This window comes from Limulus polyphemus, unplaced genomic scaffold (assembly GCF_000517525.1).
Source record: "Limulus polyphemus unplaced genomic scaffold, Limulus_polyphemus-2.1.2 Scaffold3917, whole genome shotgun sequence".
NCBI classification, from domain to species: Eukaryota; Metazoa; Arthropoda; class Merostomata; order Xiphosura; family Limulidae; genus Limulus; species Limulus polyphemus.
This window is the reverse complement of record NW_013669527.1, coordinates 28,582-44,795: the sequence shown is the minus strand read 5'-3', so window position 1 is coordinate 44,795 and position 16,214 is coordinate 28,582. Positions and strand designations below refer to the sequence as shown.

The 16,214-nt window shown below is 35.9% G+C and overlaps 2 protein-coding genes across 2 annotated transcripts in view; one reads left to right on the top strand and one right to left on the bottom strand.

The window, feature by feature from the left end:
* The window catches only part of LOC111088511, a 23,852-nt gene extending 18,761 nt beyond the window's left edge, over positions 1 to 5,091 (top strand). The window contains exon 3 of the mRNA XM_022398873.1: positions 4,905 to 5,091. Within this exon, the coding sequence (XP_022254581.1) occupies positions 4,905 to 5,061 (157 nt within the window). The 3' untranslated portion in view covers positions 5,062 to 5,091. The remainder of the gene's footprint in view (positions 1 to 4,904) is intronic.
* The window catches only part of LOC106470273 (transcriptional regulator ERG homolog), a 48,609-nt gene that overhangs the window by 31,145 nt on the left and 1,250 nt on the right, over positions 1 to 16,214 (bottom strand). The window contains exon 2 of the mRNA XM_013930817.2: positions 15,725 to 15,775. Within this exon, the coding sequence (XP_013786271.2) occupies positions 15,725 to 15,775 (51 nt within the window). The remainder of the gene's footprint in view (positions 1 to 15,724; positions 15,776 to 16,214) is intronic.

The window sequence follows — 16,214 nt, the reverse complement described above, 5'->3', positions numbered from 1 at the left end:
GGATTCTAGCGTTGTAAGTCCGCAGACATACCGCTGTGCCACTAGAGGGCCGAACAATTGGTAAAAGCTGTGTATTAAAATCGTTGGAAAATTAGCTGTCAAACCGTAACGTTACTTTGAAAATTCGTTTCGCTTCCCACATTTTACTGAACGCCACCTGTTAGCTACAGCATAGCCCTAACGTTTACATTATGGTCTGTTTTAAAGCAAGAGCCTGAGATGCTAAAGCTTACGGGAGGAGACCACTAGAAACAGGTTTCGGTTTTGTTTTTCATTCACTGAAAGACAAATAAAGTTCAGTTTAATGAATGTTTTATCTGTAATTATTTTTTTTATTAGGGGACGTTGCAAGCGATAAATCAAAATACTTGAAATAAAGTTTGTGTCAATGATGTCGTACCAGATTCTGACGGAGTTACGTCGATGGGTAATTCCTATCCGTCTGCTTCCATTTCTTGATCTGTATGATAGCAGAGTACGGCCCAAAACCTGAAGCATGGATTATTCCTGATGACCTTTGACCTATAAAATAGGCCTTTAACAACATTAACTACCTCTACACGTGTTTATCCCTAACAGTAAGCTAGCAGTAAAAGTAACCCTTCGTAAGTACGGGAAACCATCCCCTCCACCCCTGCAGAACTCCATAAATACGGCAAAATATGCTCCGTATCACACATGGCTTATACGATATACCTAGAATTATTGTTTTTCAGTAAGTCAATAAAAATTATATACTTCCAAAGAGAAAGAATTATTAGAGTTTTGTGAGACGTTGGTATACAGGATAAGAAGTAAATAGGGCTACAGTCACAACTGTTCGAAATTACGCCCCAATCTCACAACAGGATCACTTCCACAAGCATCTTGTAAGGTAAAAAGACATCCCTTGGTTTAGCGAGCCCGGGTTATGAACCCGTTGCCGCAAGAACCGAGGGTGCGGTGTAACGGCCACGGTCAAATCCCTCTGCTAATCAGACAATAGCCGCCCAAAGGTTGGCGGTAGGTGCTGTTGACAAGCTTAGGCTCCCTTTAACCTAACAGTTCAAAAAGTAGGAACGGCTAGACACAGATAGCCGTTAGTGTATGTAGCTTTGCATGAAATTCTAAAATGAAAGCTTTGCACCGATAGATTTGCGAGTCAGGTTAGGGCATGCGATCAGTGGCGTGAAGAGGTTCTATTATGCCTAGGGCCTAAAACCTTGGGGAAGGGCGGAAAGGGTTCTACTATTCGATTCGACTCTTTTCGTTGGATGCCCGGGGCCCCGGCACCTTTCGCCCCCCCCCCCTGCACGCTACTGCCTTCGATACATATAGCCTGACAGGTAAAATTCCAATTAAGATGGTCGCCAATTAAATAACATTTTGAAAAGATGAGAATGGTAAAAAAAACACGGAACAAACAAGTTGTCTTACTGTGACTGTCACGTTGTTTTGTTAATACGAAGCTACACAATGGGCTATCTGCACTCGAACCCCCGGATTTTAGCCTCGTAAGTCCCTAAACTTGCTGTTGACCCATCGGGGGGGACACTATGTTAACCCACCGGAGGACACTATGTACAATGTGACTTAATTCTAGTCTAATTGGTTTCATCATTATTTATAACAGTTCGTTGTTATTGTTAACAAGTAAAGTAAAGAAAGCAGTTCAATGTTACCGAACATAATGGTAGTTCCTATTAAGTAAAAAGACTACAGAAATGAAATATATCACAAGACGCCATTGTAAGTGTTTCTGTCTGTTGTATATATATATATTACCCATCATCAAGATAACTGGGTATTTTTTTTATATCTTCTTCGATTTCAAAGTTAGTTTATACACAACCTTTTTTTTAATGTTGACGATGTTATCCTTCGATTTCACTGTTTGTTGAAAGGATTGCTTACGTTTTATCTTGCGTCATATTTCAAGGGATTTATGAATATTTCTGCGAGCTCTTGAGAAAAGCTGAGCTAGCTAAGGACACACACACACACACACTATCAGATTACTAAAAGCTTAATTCCATCCACTAAATATGAGTAAATAATAGTATTAGCTATTGACAATATCATACTCAATGTTCAAATTCGTTGTACTTAATAACTGGTGATATCTTAATGCTTAAGGATGTAGACGTTTCGGAGACAAATGACCGAAACTTTGTCCATCTCAAAAACTTACACCCCTAACAATGTCTATGCTGGCTATATTTACTAAAAAAACTAAACGTCAGCTTATGCAGAGCAAACAACACTCAATGAAAATATAGCAGATTATCGGAAGCCTAACAATAATACTAATGTGATTGTAATTAAAGAACACGTCGACAGATGGCGAGTTACGAACAAATGACACAACGCTTCTTTGCTTAGACTCTTTACCGTAACATTGTCTGTCTCAACAGGCTTTAATATAGAATCATTCTTCTTCTCGTAGTTAAAGACTTCACTGAGAACATTTAACCCTAAAATTACCAATGAGGCCTGACCCACAGACTTAAAAAAAACATTTTCCGAAGCTATTTATGCACCAACTTGTTTCTGGGTCCATTACTCTATTGATTACAGAATCCTCCTAATATCATAATAACATGGGTCCATTACTCTATTGGTTACAGAATCCTCCTAATATCATAATAACATGGGTCCATTACTCTATTGGTTACAGAATCCTCCTAATATCATAATAACATGGGTCCATTACTCTATTGGTTACAGAATCCTCCTAATAACATACAGCTCATAAAAGAGGGCGTAAACAGAAAATACCATCAATGTCGTCATGGGCGTCCGCAGAATTTTTTCCAGGGAGGGGCAAAGTAGTGTGAAATTGTGAATTGAATAAAAACATTCATATACATATGCTGAATAATAAAGAAAGAACTATGTTTATTATTTTTCAGGAGTGGGGGGGGGGGGGGCAAGTATTCCACTAATTATACTGCTGGTGTCTTCCCAAGTATTCTACATAGTGTGAGTGTATTGGTCAGTTATTTACACCTACTGTTGTAACATAAAAACAGTAATATATGGACCCAATCGGTAGTGAACAGTTTTAAAACAAGTCAGTAATTTGAATGTTAAAGATATTACAAGATTAGAGCGGTGAAAAGCGAAAACGTAAAACTGATAAACAAATACAAACACACAAATTACATCCTATATTCTAGTCCTTGTTAACCCTAACCTATTCATTGGAATATAGGGATTTGTTTCATTCAAATATTTTATATTTTACTTTATTCACTGGTAATAGACCCCTATAAGGTAGCAAACTATTCAAAATAGAAAAAAAGGAGACGCCTTGAGTCCATATCTCAAATAGTATAAAGGTAGCACCCGAAGGACACTGGGTAACTTGCAGGTGATTAATGTAAGAAAAAAAAATATAATTCATTAACCCTCAAATCCCGACTTGTTTCCCTACATATTGCTTGTTTGTTTATTGTTAAATACAAAGTTACACAATTTGCTATCTGTGCTGTGTCCACCGCGGGTATCGAAACACGAATTTTAACATTATAAGCCCTCAGACTTGCCGCTGAGCAACCGGGGAGCCACTAAATATTGCAACATATTTAAGGATTTTAAGTTTGTCTTTTCTCTAAGAACATACAGCATAAGGAACTGACCAAAAACATTTGGGCGAAATCGTTCCCTTTCTGAATAAAACACATAGGGGACCCCAGCAGCAAATTTGTGTGGGATTGAACCTTAGCTATCAAAGTCATGAGCTCACAAACAATGTGCTGCATAAACAGTTTTAAGTCTGAGGTTAAAACAGAGGATCTCAGCTGCCTTCTAACAAGATGATAGAAGACAAGCGTAGAAAATGAATTTCAGCCATCTTCTGACGAGACAATAGGAGGCAACTGTAGAAAACCAATTTCAGCAGTCTTCTAACAACGACGACAGGGGGCAAGCGTAGAAAATGAATTTCAGCCATCTTCTAACGAGACGATAGGGGGCAAGTGTAGAAAACCAGTTTCAGCAGTCTTCTAACAGGACGACAGGGGGCTAGCGTAGAAAATAGAAGACTGGGCGCTGAAATAGATAGATAATCCTACTCTTTGGTTAAAATACTTTCACGCTGGGTATACAGTCATTTTTTCTAAAGTGTCTCTCATTCCAAGACTTTGTGAAATTCCTCTTTTTCACGACACTTCATTTGCTTTACTCTCAATACCACGTATCATCACTTGGTATAGAGGAAACACCTTTCTATTTATCAAAACACACTACAACGATGAGCACGACATATCTCACAAATAATTAACTCTTAAACAGCAAAACTTTTAAAAACTAATCTCTTCAATATCTAGAAGGCGTTTTAACAAGACTCGGAATAACACACATTTTGTATTAAAACTTGAACTCCCGCTTTTTTTTTAATACACGTGACTTGACACCCTGGGAACTGGAACAATATTATCCCTATCGAAATGTGTTTAGATGGAGATTCGGAAAGATACTCATAGCTCATGTTATAATTATTGTCAACCGGAGAAATGATGCATTCTAACTCAGCGGTGTAATTCCTGGCGGACACTATATTATATTTTGATGTCTAAAACAAAACATTTTCCGATAGCACTCAGTTGTTGCAACTAAAATATTGCCCACAATATTGATGTAGAATATAAGAAATATTTTGAACTTAGAATACGCGGTTGTGTTCACAGAAAGAAATGTTGACTTTTTTTTTCTCATCTTTTTTTCCATTTGTAAAACCTAATGACGTTTCATTACCGTGTATACATAAGCGAATAATAGCATATTGGAATGATATTTTTTTAAAGGAAATTTGAGCAGCAAGAGTTTTAAAGTAGATTGACTGTTATTACATCAACTTGAAAAATCTATGAATGAGAAAAATTTAATGCAGAATTACCAAAGTTTTTTTATTGTTTTTATAGCCGCAGACATCTGAGAGCCCGTCGTCTCAAACAGCACACAAGACTTTCGGCCTTCGGCAACCCAACATCACCTTTTCCTAACACATTGTTTCATGAAAGCAGATTTATGGTTGGCCACAAGCAAACGCAGATACGATTCCAAATAATAATGAATTGAAAACTAGTTTAGACCCAATTAAAAGTACAAAAGGAACGACTCGACCCAGATGAGCTTCTGGGAGGTATATTAAAAAGGGAGCGTCAAATTGCGAAAACGGCGGCAAACTATGAGGAACCGGAAATTGTATTTGTTCACTAAAACAACGTGCTATTACGTACCGGCACGGGGACTAAGAAATATCCAAACAGCAGGCCGCCATCAAATGGAAGATATAATGGCGGACTTTCAGTCTCACTTCAGACATCGTCAATAAGATTAGCTGAAAATCATCCATATAATTACACTGTCTTCCTTGTGTTTTTATTTTCTTTTACTTTATAAAGAGGCGTGTTTTCTCGTTGCCCTGGAAAGTCAAATTTATTCAACGAATATTATATCTCAAAAGTAAAAACGTTAAGAACAACATAAGAAACGCGTTATAAAAACAATATTCGTTAAAATAATATTTAAGCATAATATTCATGTATCTTGCAGTATCTTATAAACCTTGCAGGAGCCTTAATTGCCTACATTATCATGTTAACACCAACAGCAGCGTTACATAGACATGTTGTTAGATGAGAGATGATATTAGCTTTTTATGCGCATACTGTTTATTTTTAAATGGTTAGGCTTAACAGTTAACTAACAAACATTTGTTAGGTACACGGAAAGAGACATATTTATTACATGGTAGCCCCCAGTGGTACAGCGGAATGTCTGTGGACTTACAACGCTAGAATTCCGGGTTTCGATACCCGTGGTGGGCAGAGCACAGACAGCCCATTGTGTAGCTTTGTGCTTAATTACAAACAAACAAACTGACATGGTACAAATGAATGTACAGACAATACATATAGCTGTAGAAGGTTGTGAACGGAAATTGGTATAAGATAATCCAGTTACTGTTGTCAAAGTAGCTTTTCTTTACCGATATAAATAAATAAATAGATGGGCGAACACTATTCGAATCCTCACTTCCTCTGGTGCCCCCCAGTGGCACAGCGGTATGTCTGCGGACTTACAACGCTAGAAACCGATTTCTATACCCGTGGTGGGCAGAGCACAGATAGCCCACTGTGTAGCTTTCTGCACAACTACAAACAAATTACACTTTTAAAAATCACACGTAGCAAGTAGTGTTAAATCTTTTTCAATTCTTCCAATATACAGCGAAATCTAGTGGTGAGATAAATATAATAAAACAACATTCACAAAAAACATGGGCAGACAAAATGGAACAATTAAAATTTAAAAAAACATTCTCATATAAACATGCACGCATGTAGTTACTAATAATACGAATTAGAATTTCAATTATACAGCACCTTATGTACACGTGGGCTAAACCTCCAGACCAAAACCCCCTTTGGTTTAGGTATAGTCATCTTTGTTTTGAACTACTTAAAGAAAGAAGGCAGTCAGCCGGCAGCACTCGCCACCGAAAGGGCTTGGAATATAATAAAGGGTTTCATTGCCATCACTTTTAAAACTAACATTCTCTACAACATTCTTGAATCTTGGAATTTCCCATCCTAACAACAGGAAATGCAAGTTGTTAAAGAAGTATTCACTAAGTTGATCAAGGAATATATTGACGGAATATATAAAGTTAAAGAAAACGTTTCTTAATATTATGTAAATATGTACTACTTAACAGAAAAGTTAAGTTGTTACACGAGCATGAACTAATTATAACATAACGAAACTTGTTAGACGAACACGCACGTCTTAAGAAAAGCGAGGAAACAATTAATATAGAACCATGACTTAAGACACGTTTATGGCGTGTTAAGCTTAAACTTCTTTCTAGCTTTAAACATAATTAAAGTTGTTTGGTCAAAGTCATTAGATTAATTAGCCGTCAAGGTCTGAAAGAGAGGATTACTCTTCCATAGAAGAAAACGGAAAAAATGTTTACTTTTCGAATAATTTGAGGTTTTTTTGTTTTTTTTTGCATATAATACATAAAATCGAATTTTCGAAAATGTGTAGCTCTCTCTCTGGGCTCAGTGATAAGGTTGAGGAATAGCTTATGACGTTTAAATTGTAGGTTCAATCCCTGTAGTGGACACAGCGAACATAGCCTCTTGTGCGGCTTTGCCCTTAAACAAACACAGAAAGTATTGGTAACTTACAGATAAAAGCGGCGACACGTTACCCCCAATTAACGGGTCCATTTTACCAGATTAGGTCATGCCATGTTAGTGGTTTATATGGGAAACGTTAGACATTTATTTCAGTGACTAGTTCGTATTATTCTAAAGCGCAGAAATCTATTCCTTCAAGGGTACAGGGCTGGACGTAGCCTGGTGGTTAGCATGTTGGGTTGTGAAACATCCTCTGGTATTAGATATATTTTTCACACTTTTAGTGGTTAGCGCTATATAGACACGACAGTCAATTACATTATTTGATTTAAAGAGCCGAACAAGACTGCTATAGAAGCACATGCTGTTAATTTTCTCCTCTTTGGTCAGTTGTTCAAAATGAGAAATGACAATATCTAAACTCCATCTGTCTCTGACCTAGCTATTTAGCCCACGTGCGCAGAAGATACCAATCAGATTAATAAAGGAGTTGTCCAGGCGTCTAGATAGTATTTTGTTTTGTTTTTACACAATATTACGAATCTACCGACAATGACCTGTAGTTACATCTAAAATACAAATGCGATGAAGTGAAGTAAATAAGCCCCCCAGTGGCACAGCGCTTTGTCTGCGGACTTACAACGGTAGAAACTGGGTTTCGGTATCCGTGGTGCACAAAACACAGATAGTCATTTATGTAGCTTTATGGTTAAAACTATAAGAATAAACAAAACAAAAAATCGGTAATATATGCAGTTGATTAGTATCCAATATGGCGTATATAGCTGTTCAAAATATCGGTAATATTTGCAATTGAAAATTGTTTAATTTTTATGAGAAAACGAACCCAAAATGGCATCAAATCACTCCAGTGTTATCACACTTAAAAACATCACTGCGCTTCTGTAAGCTGACGATAATACTGGCTCTGAACCTGAATTATCCGACGATAATTTTGAACGAGATATGACTGCAAAAAAAGCTTTTTGGTTTTAGCTAGCTTTTTCTTTCACTTATCTCCAAGTTTAATCTTGACCTACGCAAGTCATGGAACAGATTTTTTTTTAATTTAAACTTGAAGTAAAAATACAAACATTTAACCGGTACATAGAAAAATACTGAAATATACATTACTGACGTAAATTATTCAGTATTGAAGTCGATGAACTTGAAGATCTTAGATTTTAAGATTATGTTGTTGTTGTTTTTTAAACCGACGTAAATTATTCAGTATTCGGTATTGAAGTCGATGAACTTGAAGATCTTAGATTTTAAGATTATGTTGTTGTTGTTTTTTAAACCGACGTAAATTATTCAGTATTCGGTATTGAAGTCGATGAACTTGAAGATCTTAGATTTTAAGATTATGTTGTTGTTGTTTTTTAAACCGACTTAAATTATTCAGTATTCGGTATTGAAGTCGATGAACTTGAAGATCTTGGATTTTAAGATTATGTTGTTGTTGTTTTTTAAACTGCTTGGTTTCAATTTTAGGATTTGTTAAAATTTATTTAAATTGGTAACAAAAGCTGACAGATATTATATTTGCATCAAACGAAGACAGAAAATTTGACTCGAGCACCAAAAAAAATGCTATGTGGGTTGTATAATTTGCTAAAAGAAGCAATCTCAAAATTAAAAAGACCCAATTCTTATAATTGAATATTATCAAACGTTGGTTTGTTTCGGATATGCGCGAAAATAAAAAAGGGATATCTGTGATAGACGTCCCTAATTTTGAACTGGTAGACAAGAGGAAAGACAGTTAGTCAAGAGCATCTACTGGCAACTTTTGTGCTATTGCAACCGAATAATGTAACTTGACCAACACTCTTATAACGCATCCACTGCCCACAAAGTGCGAATCGCGATTTTATGGCAACGGGACGCTAACCATGTACCCGCGGATTCATAGCTCGGTAAGCTAACCAGTGAGCCACACCCATCACCCAATTGTATAGGAATGGTGTTGTGTATATAGAGACGTTATTGTTTATGGCAAGTTTCAACCCCGTGCGCCCCAGAAGACTTGGTCCTTCTGTGACACAGCATAAGCTGTTCAGCCAATATGGGGTATCTCCAGAGGCAAATACAGTGAGGGTGTTGTGTTCATATTGCACCTGATTTACGGGACCTAGGGTTCCAACATCACGTGCTTGATATAACTAGCTAATCAGGACTGACAGGTTCTGCTAGCGAAACTAATGCACATGAGTAAATAACAATACTGCAGATTCATTGGAGTGCTTTGTAGACAATGTGAGACTAAGCTCTGTGTCACATGAATATCATGAAATGCACACACACCGATATTTTTTCGTATAGATAACCATATTGAGATAAGATAACGTAATGGTACAAATATATCACCTCATGGACTGATCTACATAGTAGCCGATTGACCTTTGATTTACTTGTTTGTTTGACTTGAATATCCGTACACGTTAGTGAAAAGGATATGTTATAATTGATCTGTGACACCTATCACTCTATTTATGCAAACTTAAATTAATATCTGGCGAGTCATTTTAGAACTTTATTGACAACCATAATGGCGCGAAAACTCGCCCACCTCAAGAATCAAAGTGGAAATATCCATTAACAAAATACACTCCTTAATAGAACTCAGGCTTTGAAAAGTCATTCATGAACCTAAAGAACCAAAAGTTTAGAAGTAGCCCTTACATTTCATCCAATAAAACAACTCAGTGCGTTGTATCCGAAATGTAGCCTATGAAATCTGAAACTTACACCTGAAGAAGAAAGCCTGAAGTAGCCTCTGTGAAATTTCGATTCTGTACCATAGATTCTTGATGTGTGGAAAGTGGAGGCAGAGATGACGCAACGCAAGATTATGGAGTTGGGTTGGGAAGTTCTCCCCCAGCCACCATATTCTCCAGATATGACACCATCAGATTATCATCTTTTTTGTTCGCTGCAACACCATCTTAATGGGGAAACGTATGCAAATGTGGAAGGTGTTAAAGAGGACATGTTTTTTGCTTCAAAGCCAAGTGATTTCTTTAATCAGGGCATTTACAACCTGATTGTAAGATGGAAAAGCATCATAGATAAGAATGAAGACTATTTCATTTTTAAAAAATGTTTTGTTTTGATATATAAGTTGTTGGGGTTTTTTCATTCAAGATATTAATGTCGCTTTCTTTTAGTGACCTAATATAATCCACTTTTATTACCGCAATTCTGATTTTAAAAAAGAAGAAAGAAAAATAAACACACACACAAACACTTATTAGCATTGAAATCAACAAATCACATGCGAAAAATAGAATCCGAAATTGCACAAATACTATAATTACTTCCCCCTTTGCAGTTTGCAACGCCCTCAAGGGCGCTAATTAAGGGTAAAAGGGTAAATACGAGATTTTTTTTTGCTTCATCACAAATAACGCTGGAAATTAAAAACAGTTTGGATAAACATGAATTAGTTCTCTAGCCCTCAGGAGGTAAATTCCCCAGAGTTAAGCTTTAGTAATTATGTATTTTATCATGTTCGGGAAAGACTTTATGCATACTCAACACAAATGAGGTTTGGTTCATTGTAAAAGAACCACTTACAACTGTACTGGTATTTAGTCTTTCCAACCGGAACGACGCCTTATGACACACGGAAACCCCCAGGGACTAGAAGAGTATTTCTATTTTATACTGGTGACCAAAGATGAAACAACTGAATAACAGGATAACACTACCACAGCTATAACAGTTCTACAACTGTAAATACCGAGCATGTTCATCGGCATTTTGTGGCTCCAGCCTTGGACCTTCCGATCTGGAGCGCAGGGTGATAAACTCCGATAATGGGTGTTAGTCAAAAACTGGTGGTTATCCAGAAATCACATTACATAAATTATTCGACACGTGATTCATTTGATTTTTGAGTACGACGTATTGTTTGATTAGAGCAAGTGAATTACTGATATTGTTTTAATAAGTAAATTTGTAAAATGAATTGTATGCAAATATTGAAGAAGTGATAAAACAAAAAGAGAAAGAAAGAAAGAAGCAACCAGGAAAACACAGATACAGATAAACAGACGGACACGCAGAAAAGCAGATTCTCTACAGTGGAAGTTAGGGTTAATTTTCGGAGCGTCTTTAATATGACGAAGAGAAAGAAAAAATAATGAAAGAGATTTGCCTCTGTCGTACAGTTATAATCTAAGTCTCGGTAATTTCCTTATGTTTCTTCTTGTTGTTCGTAATAAAATATCTTTATAAAGCAAATTTTGACATCTTATCAACGACAAACTATTGGAGCGTTTCAATATACTTTTAATTCTTAGGTGTACGTATTTGAAAATGTCGTAAAAAAGTAACCATTTCCTTCGTTCTTTTTTACTTTCTCCATTTATGTAATCCAGTTGATTGTCGTTTAACACTCTTCCATAAATAGCAAAAACCAGTTTTAGAAACATTGCAATTAAGTACAAGTAAACTGCCTAACTTTCACACTAACATGGAGCATAGGTTGTAACTTGCATGTTGAGCTACAACAGGAAGTCATTAATGCTCGAGTTCGGAAATGACGTCAAATGTAGGAACTTCATACAGGATGTCATATTACAGAAACGTGAGTGATTATTTTGAGCCTGAGCTACAAATAGTTTAATTCGCTTTTATAATCTCGTTAAATATATATAACTATAAAGAATCGTGTGAATAAAGTGAAATAACTTATCGTGGTTTTATTCATTGAAGAAGAATGCAAGTGATAATCGTCACTTGATGCACAGTTTTTTTTTTTTGTTTGTTTTATTTACGGATTCAGTAATAATTAAAGTTTGAAAAATAATTAATTCCTTGTTAGATTTTCAGGAAACTGCATGTAAATATTGATGAATATTTGAACAATAACTGCGGTCATGAAACACTCACGTGATCAGTGATAACACCACATTATTGGTGAGTCATCATCTCATGATCATGAGTAGCGATTTGTTTAGTCATGTGCAAATTTGAAGCAAAGTTGTCATCATCTATGCACACGTTGTTAAAAAGCAAAAAGTTTCGATAGTATAAACATTTTTCCCAAGTTAAATAGAGTTTTTGGTCCAAGATAACGATTCACTGTAAACCGACAAAGATTATGAAGAGTCGAAAGATGAAAATGAGAATAAAGTAAAAACGTAGAAGGTCATTTAACTTTGTAATTATACTGCTTATGATCACATGATTTTCAATTCTGTTTTTTTTTTTCCTGTTGTTATTTCCATCATATCTTGGCCCTCACTGCATCCAAATAGACCCAATTTGCTTCTAATTTGAAAAGTTTTTCCGAGGAACATGCCCTTGAATCCCCTAGTTTCCGCTTGTTGAAAGCAGGCTCACATTTTAAAGCTTGATTCATTTTCAATGTTGCCTCCCCCCATATTTTCGTCTTAACATAAGTTTCATGAAAGATGGGGTGTGTGACATAATCCAATATTTTTTGAATTAGCAGTTTGAAGAAGCCTTTGGGGGAACGTTCAGTTTCTTTCAGAAACAACCACAAATAAAACACAATTACAATTAATAACACTTTAGAACTCGCTCAGTGACCAGCAATTTAAGTCGGTGCTAGCTGCTAAATTATTTATTTTTTAAACCTGATTTTCTCGTACGTTAATTACTTCAGGTCTTACTTATCCGAATTTCACGCAGCTCTTAACAGGGGAAACACAAAAATAACCGAATAGTTCATAACACCAAATCATTTTTAACTATCTCTTTGTACTGCTATGTTAATACCTGGCAGTTTGCCGATTCGTACCTCGATGCATCGAGGTTTTTTTGTTTCAGAATATTACAACTCGAAAACAGAGAAATAAATGTTTCAGAATTTTGCGCAAAGCTACAGAAGAGCAATAGCCGTCCCTAATTTTGAAGTGATAGACTAGAGAGAAAGCAGCTAGTCAAAAGTTCCCACCGCCAATTTTTGTGCTACTATTGCGTGATTAATACTGGGATTTAACCGTCACTCTCATGACACACCCACGGATCCAAAGTGCGGAGAACGTTTTTGAAGCCACGGGTCTCGAAACGATAATTCTCGGATTCCAGTTCGGATTCACTAATTACTATGTTACATCCGACCCAAGAAATAAAGGAATAGTGTAAAATCATGAGGTAATTATTTATTCTATCTGTTATGTATACAAGATTTTAGTATTTTTATTGCATGTAAATACAATAAAATACGCAAGATTTTCGATATGTCAGGTAAATATCACTACTCAAGTTTGTAATGTGTTCAAAACGAAGCATGTGATTTCTGGAATTTCTTTAGGGATTTATTAGGTAATATATGATACATATTACTAGTAGACCTAGACTTAGCTAGCCCTTCCTTCAAGATTTTGGCCCGGCATGGCCAGGTGGTTAGTGCGCTCGACTCGCAATCTGAGGGTCATGGGTTCGAATCCCCGTCTCACCAAACATGCTCGCCCTTTCAGCCGTGGGGGCGTTATAATGTGACGGTCAATCCCACTATTCGTTGGTAAACGAGTAACCCAAGAGCTGGGGGTGGGTGTTGATGACTAGCTGCCTTCCCTCTAGTCTTACACTGCTAAATTAGGGACGGCTAGCGTAGATAGCCCTCGTGTAGCTTTGCGCAAAATTCAAAAACAGACCTTCAAAGTTTAACTAGTTTAACAAAGAAAGTCATACACGAAGTCGTTACGAAGAGCTTTGTCTTTAAAACTTTGTTCACTGCTCGGGTCATAATACACTAACTAGGTAATCTAAAAACCTACATATGGTTGAAGAAAGAAAAAATCTGTTCTTTATAAAATTGGCTTGAATAAATTCTGAGCTCCACAGATATTTGAAGTTCGTAGTTTTCTCTCATTACTTTACGGTAGTTTTAAAACAGTGCTTTTATGTTATGCGAATTAATTCAGACCTTAGATTTTCTCATTTAACTACAGTAAATCTAACGTGCGTTTGTTTTCATATTTTAACCGTAAATCTGCTGTTAAAGGTTCAAATGAACACAGAGAAAAGTGAACTTAAATAACAAAAAAATAAAGAAGTGTACGAGTTGAAATCAGATCGAAAGAAAATATGATAAATTAGGAAAACAACTGAGATTATTAGTTTCGCGAATGAACTTAACGATATAACGTTTGTTGTGTTTGAGAATTTTCGCGCAAAGACTATATATACATACACACACAAGGATTATCTGTACCGTCCCTAATTCAAAGTCCAGCCACGCCCGGCCCACGACATCCAGGAAAACTTAACGAGGTTCAAAGTAACAAGAGAATCTTCACTTTAATACACCGTGAAATAATTGTTTGTACCAGTGGCGTAATAAAAAATAATTGGGCCTCCTACATTCATTACCCTATGATTGTAGTTACGATTCCGACTGCTTGATATCATTAACTTAACAGAATAGTATAACCATCCTTCAGTTCAAACAAATTAAATTGCATGTCTCTCCCCGTGTCGGCAATTCGTAAGTTTGTAAGGCTCTTCGGGCACCCTTTTGCTCGCCCCCTCCGTAATTGCTAGGGCATACTTAGGCCACTGATTTGTATCTGTAGAAAATGTTAACTAATTTGTAAATTAGAACACCTGATAAGCAATACTACGTAAAAGTGTCTAAAACAATAAAAACGATTTGTATTTCTCGAAAATTGTCTATTTATTAAATAACCTTTTGTAGGAGCTGTACAAGTCCAATTCACTAAGACGGAGTTAAAAAACGTTTATTCTCTCAATTAAAATGTTTACTTAAACCAAAAATATAACGAGATAGAAACAAAAGATTATACATATATATGTGTGTCAAAGATTTCTTTTTCACTAAAGGTACAACTGAAAAGATAATTTTTCTAAACTATTTATGCGCAAAATTACTCGTTCGTAACGAATGCCTATTACAGGGTCCCTAACAAGTTTCACACAAACACAAGTCAAACAAAAATACCGTTGATATTATAATTAATTCCACTGCTGGGGATTTAGTGTGTATTTTTCTTGGAATATGAGTGATTTCACCCTGTTAGTTCTTTATGCTGATAAGATGTAACAAGCAAAACAAAATAAAATTATTGCCCCATACCCCACCTATATTGAACGGTATGCAAGCAAGTTGGTAATTCGAAGGTTAAATAGCACGACCTCACTACTAAATTGAATATCAATTTGCCTATTTTATTGATTCGGCAAATTTATAACCGAACTATTCAAAATGAACTAAGTCATTAACTCAACATTTTCTTTAAATTCGGAACGATTGTAAACTATCTCGGGGTCAATTCGTAACAGAAACCAAAACCAACAAGTCTTGCTGTATTTTTCTGAAGAAATTTTCTGAGTCAGTTTGTTTCTCAATTCTTCAGAAACAGATTGTAGCTCTGTTCTCACCATATCTTCTTATCCTTGAGTGTTTTGAATTAGAGTACACTTTTAAAGCTGCCGTTAACATATCCGTGCTTAAGCTACAAATTACAAAAATATTTTATCTTGTACTACACAACTAAACTAACTAATTAATCGAAACGTTGGGTTTCCCTTTACGGCTTTGCAGTGCTGTGGGGAAACAAACATGACGGGGAGTTTCTCACAAAAACACTTACCTTGAGGTTGGGTTGGAGTAGGCGAAGGCCACGCCCCTTTATATGACGGTTCTGTAAAGGAAAATGAAACCTAAATCATCGCTATATCTATTTTCGAATTTCTTATGTCTATTTATTTGTTTAAAAGAGGTTTACTGCTGTGTATCCTAATGGTAATATCTTTCATCAGAATATTTTTGTGCTTCATGAAATAATTTATACACAAAACATTCTTACATTTAACGTGGGGGATATAGTAGAATCATAGGACAAATATTCACAAAATTAATCAATTTATATTTGGCATTTCCTTCTCATTTTGATAAAACACATTTTCAGGTGGCAGCTTACCCAGACAAACACTTAACAAATATCTTATAAAACTTTACATTGTCTCCGAATAAAGAAAAAATAATAATAGTTTACGCTTTACCATAATACAAAGTAATAGCTTTTCAACTAAAATTTCTCAATTAAAATCAATAAATAATATTCAACATTAAACTGGTAC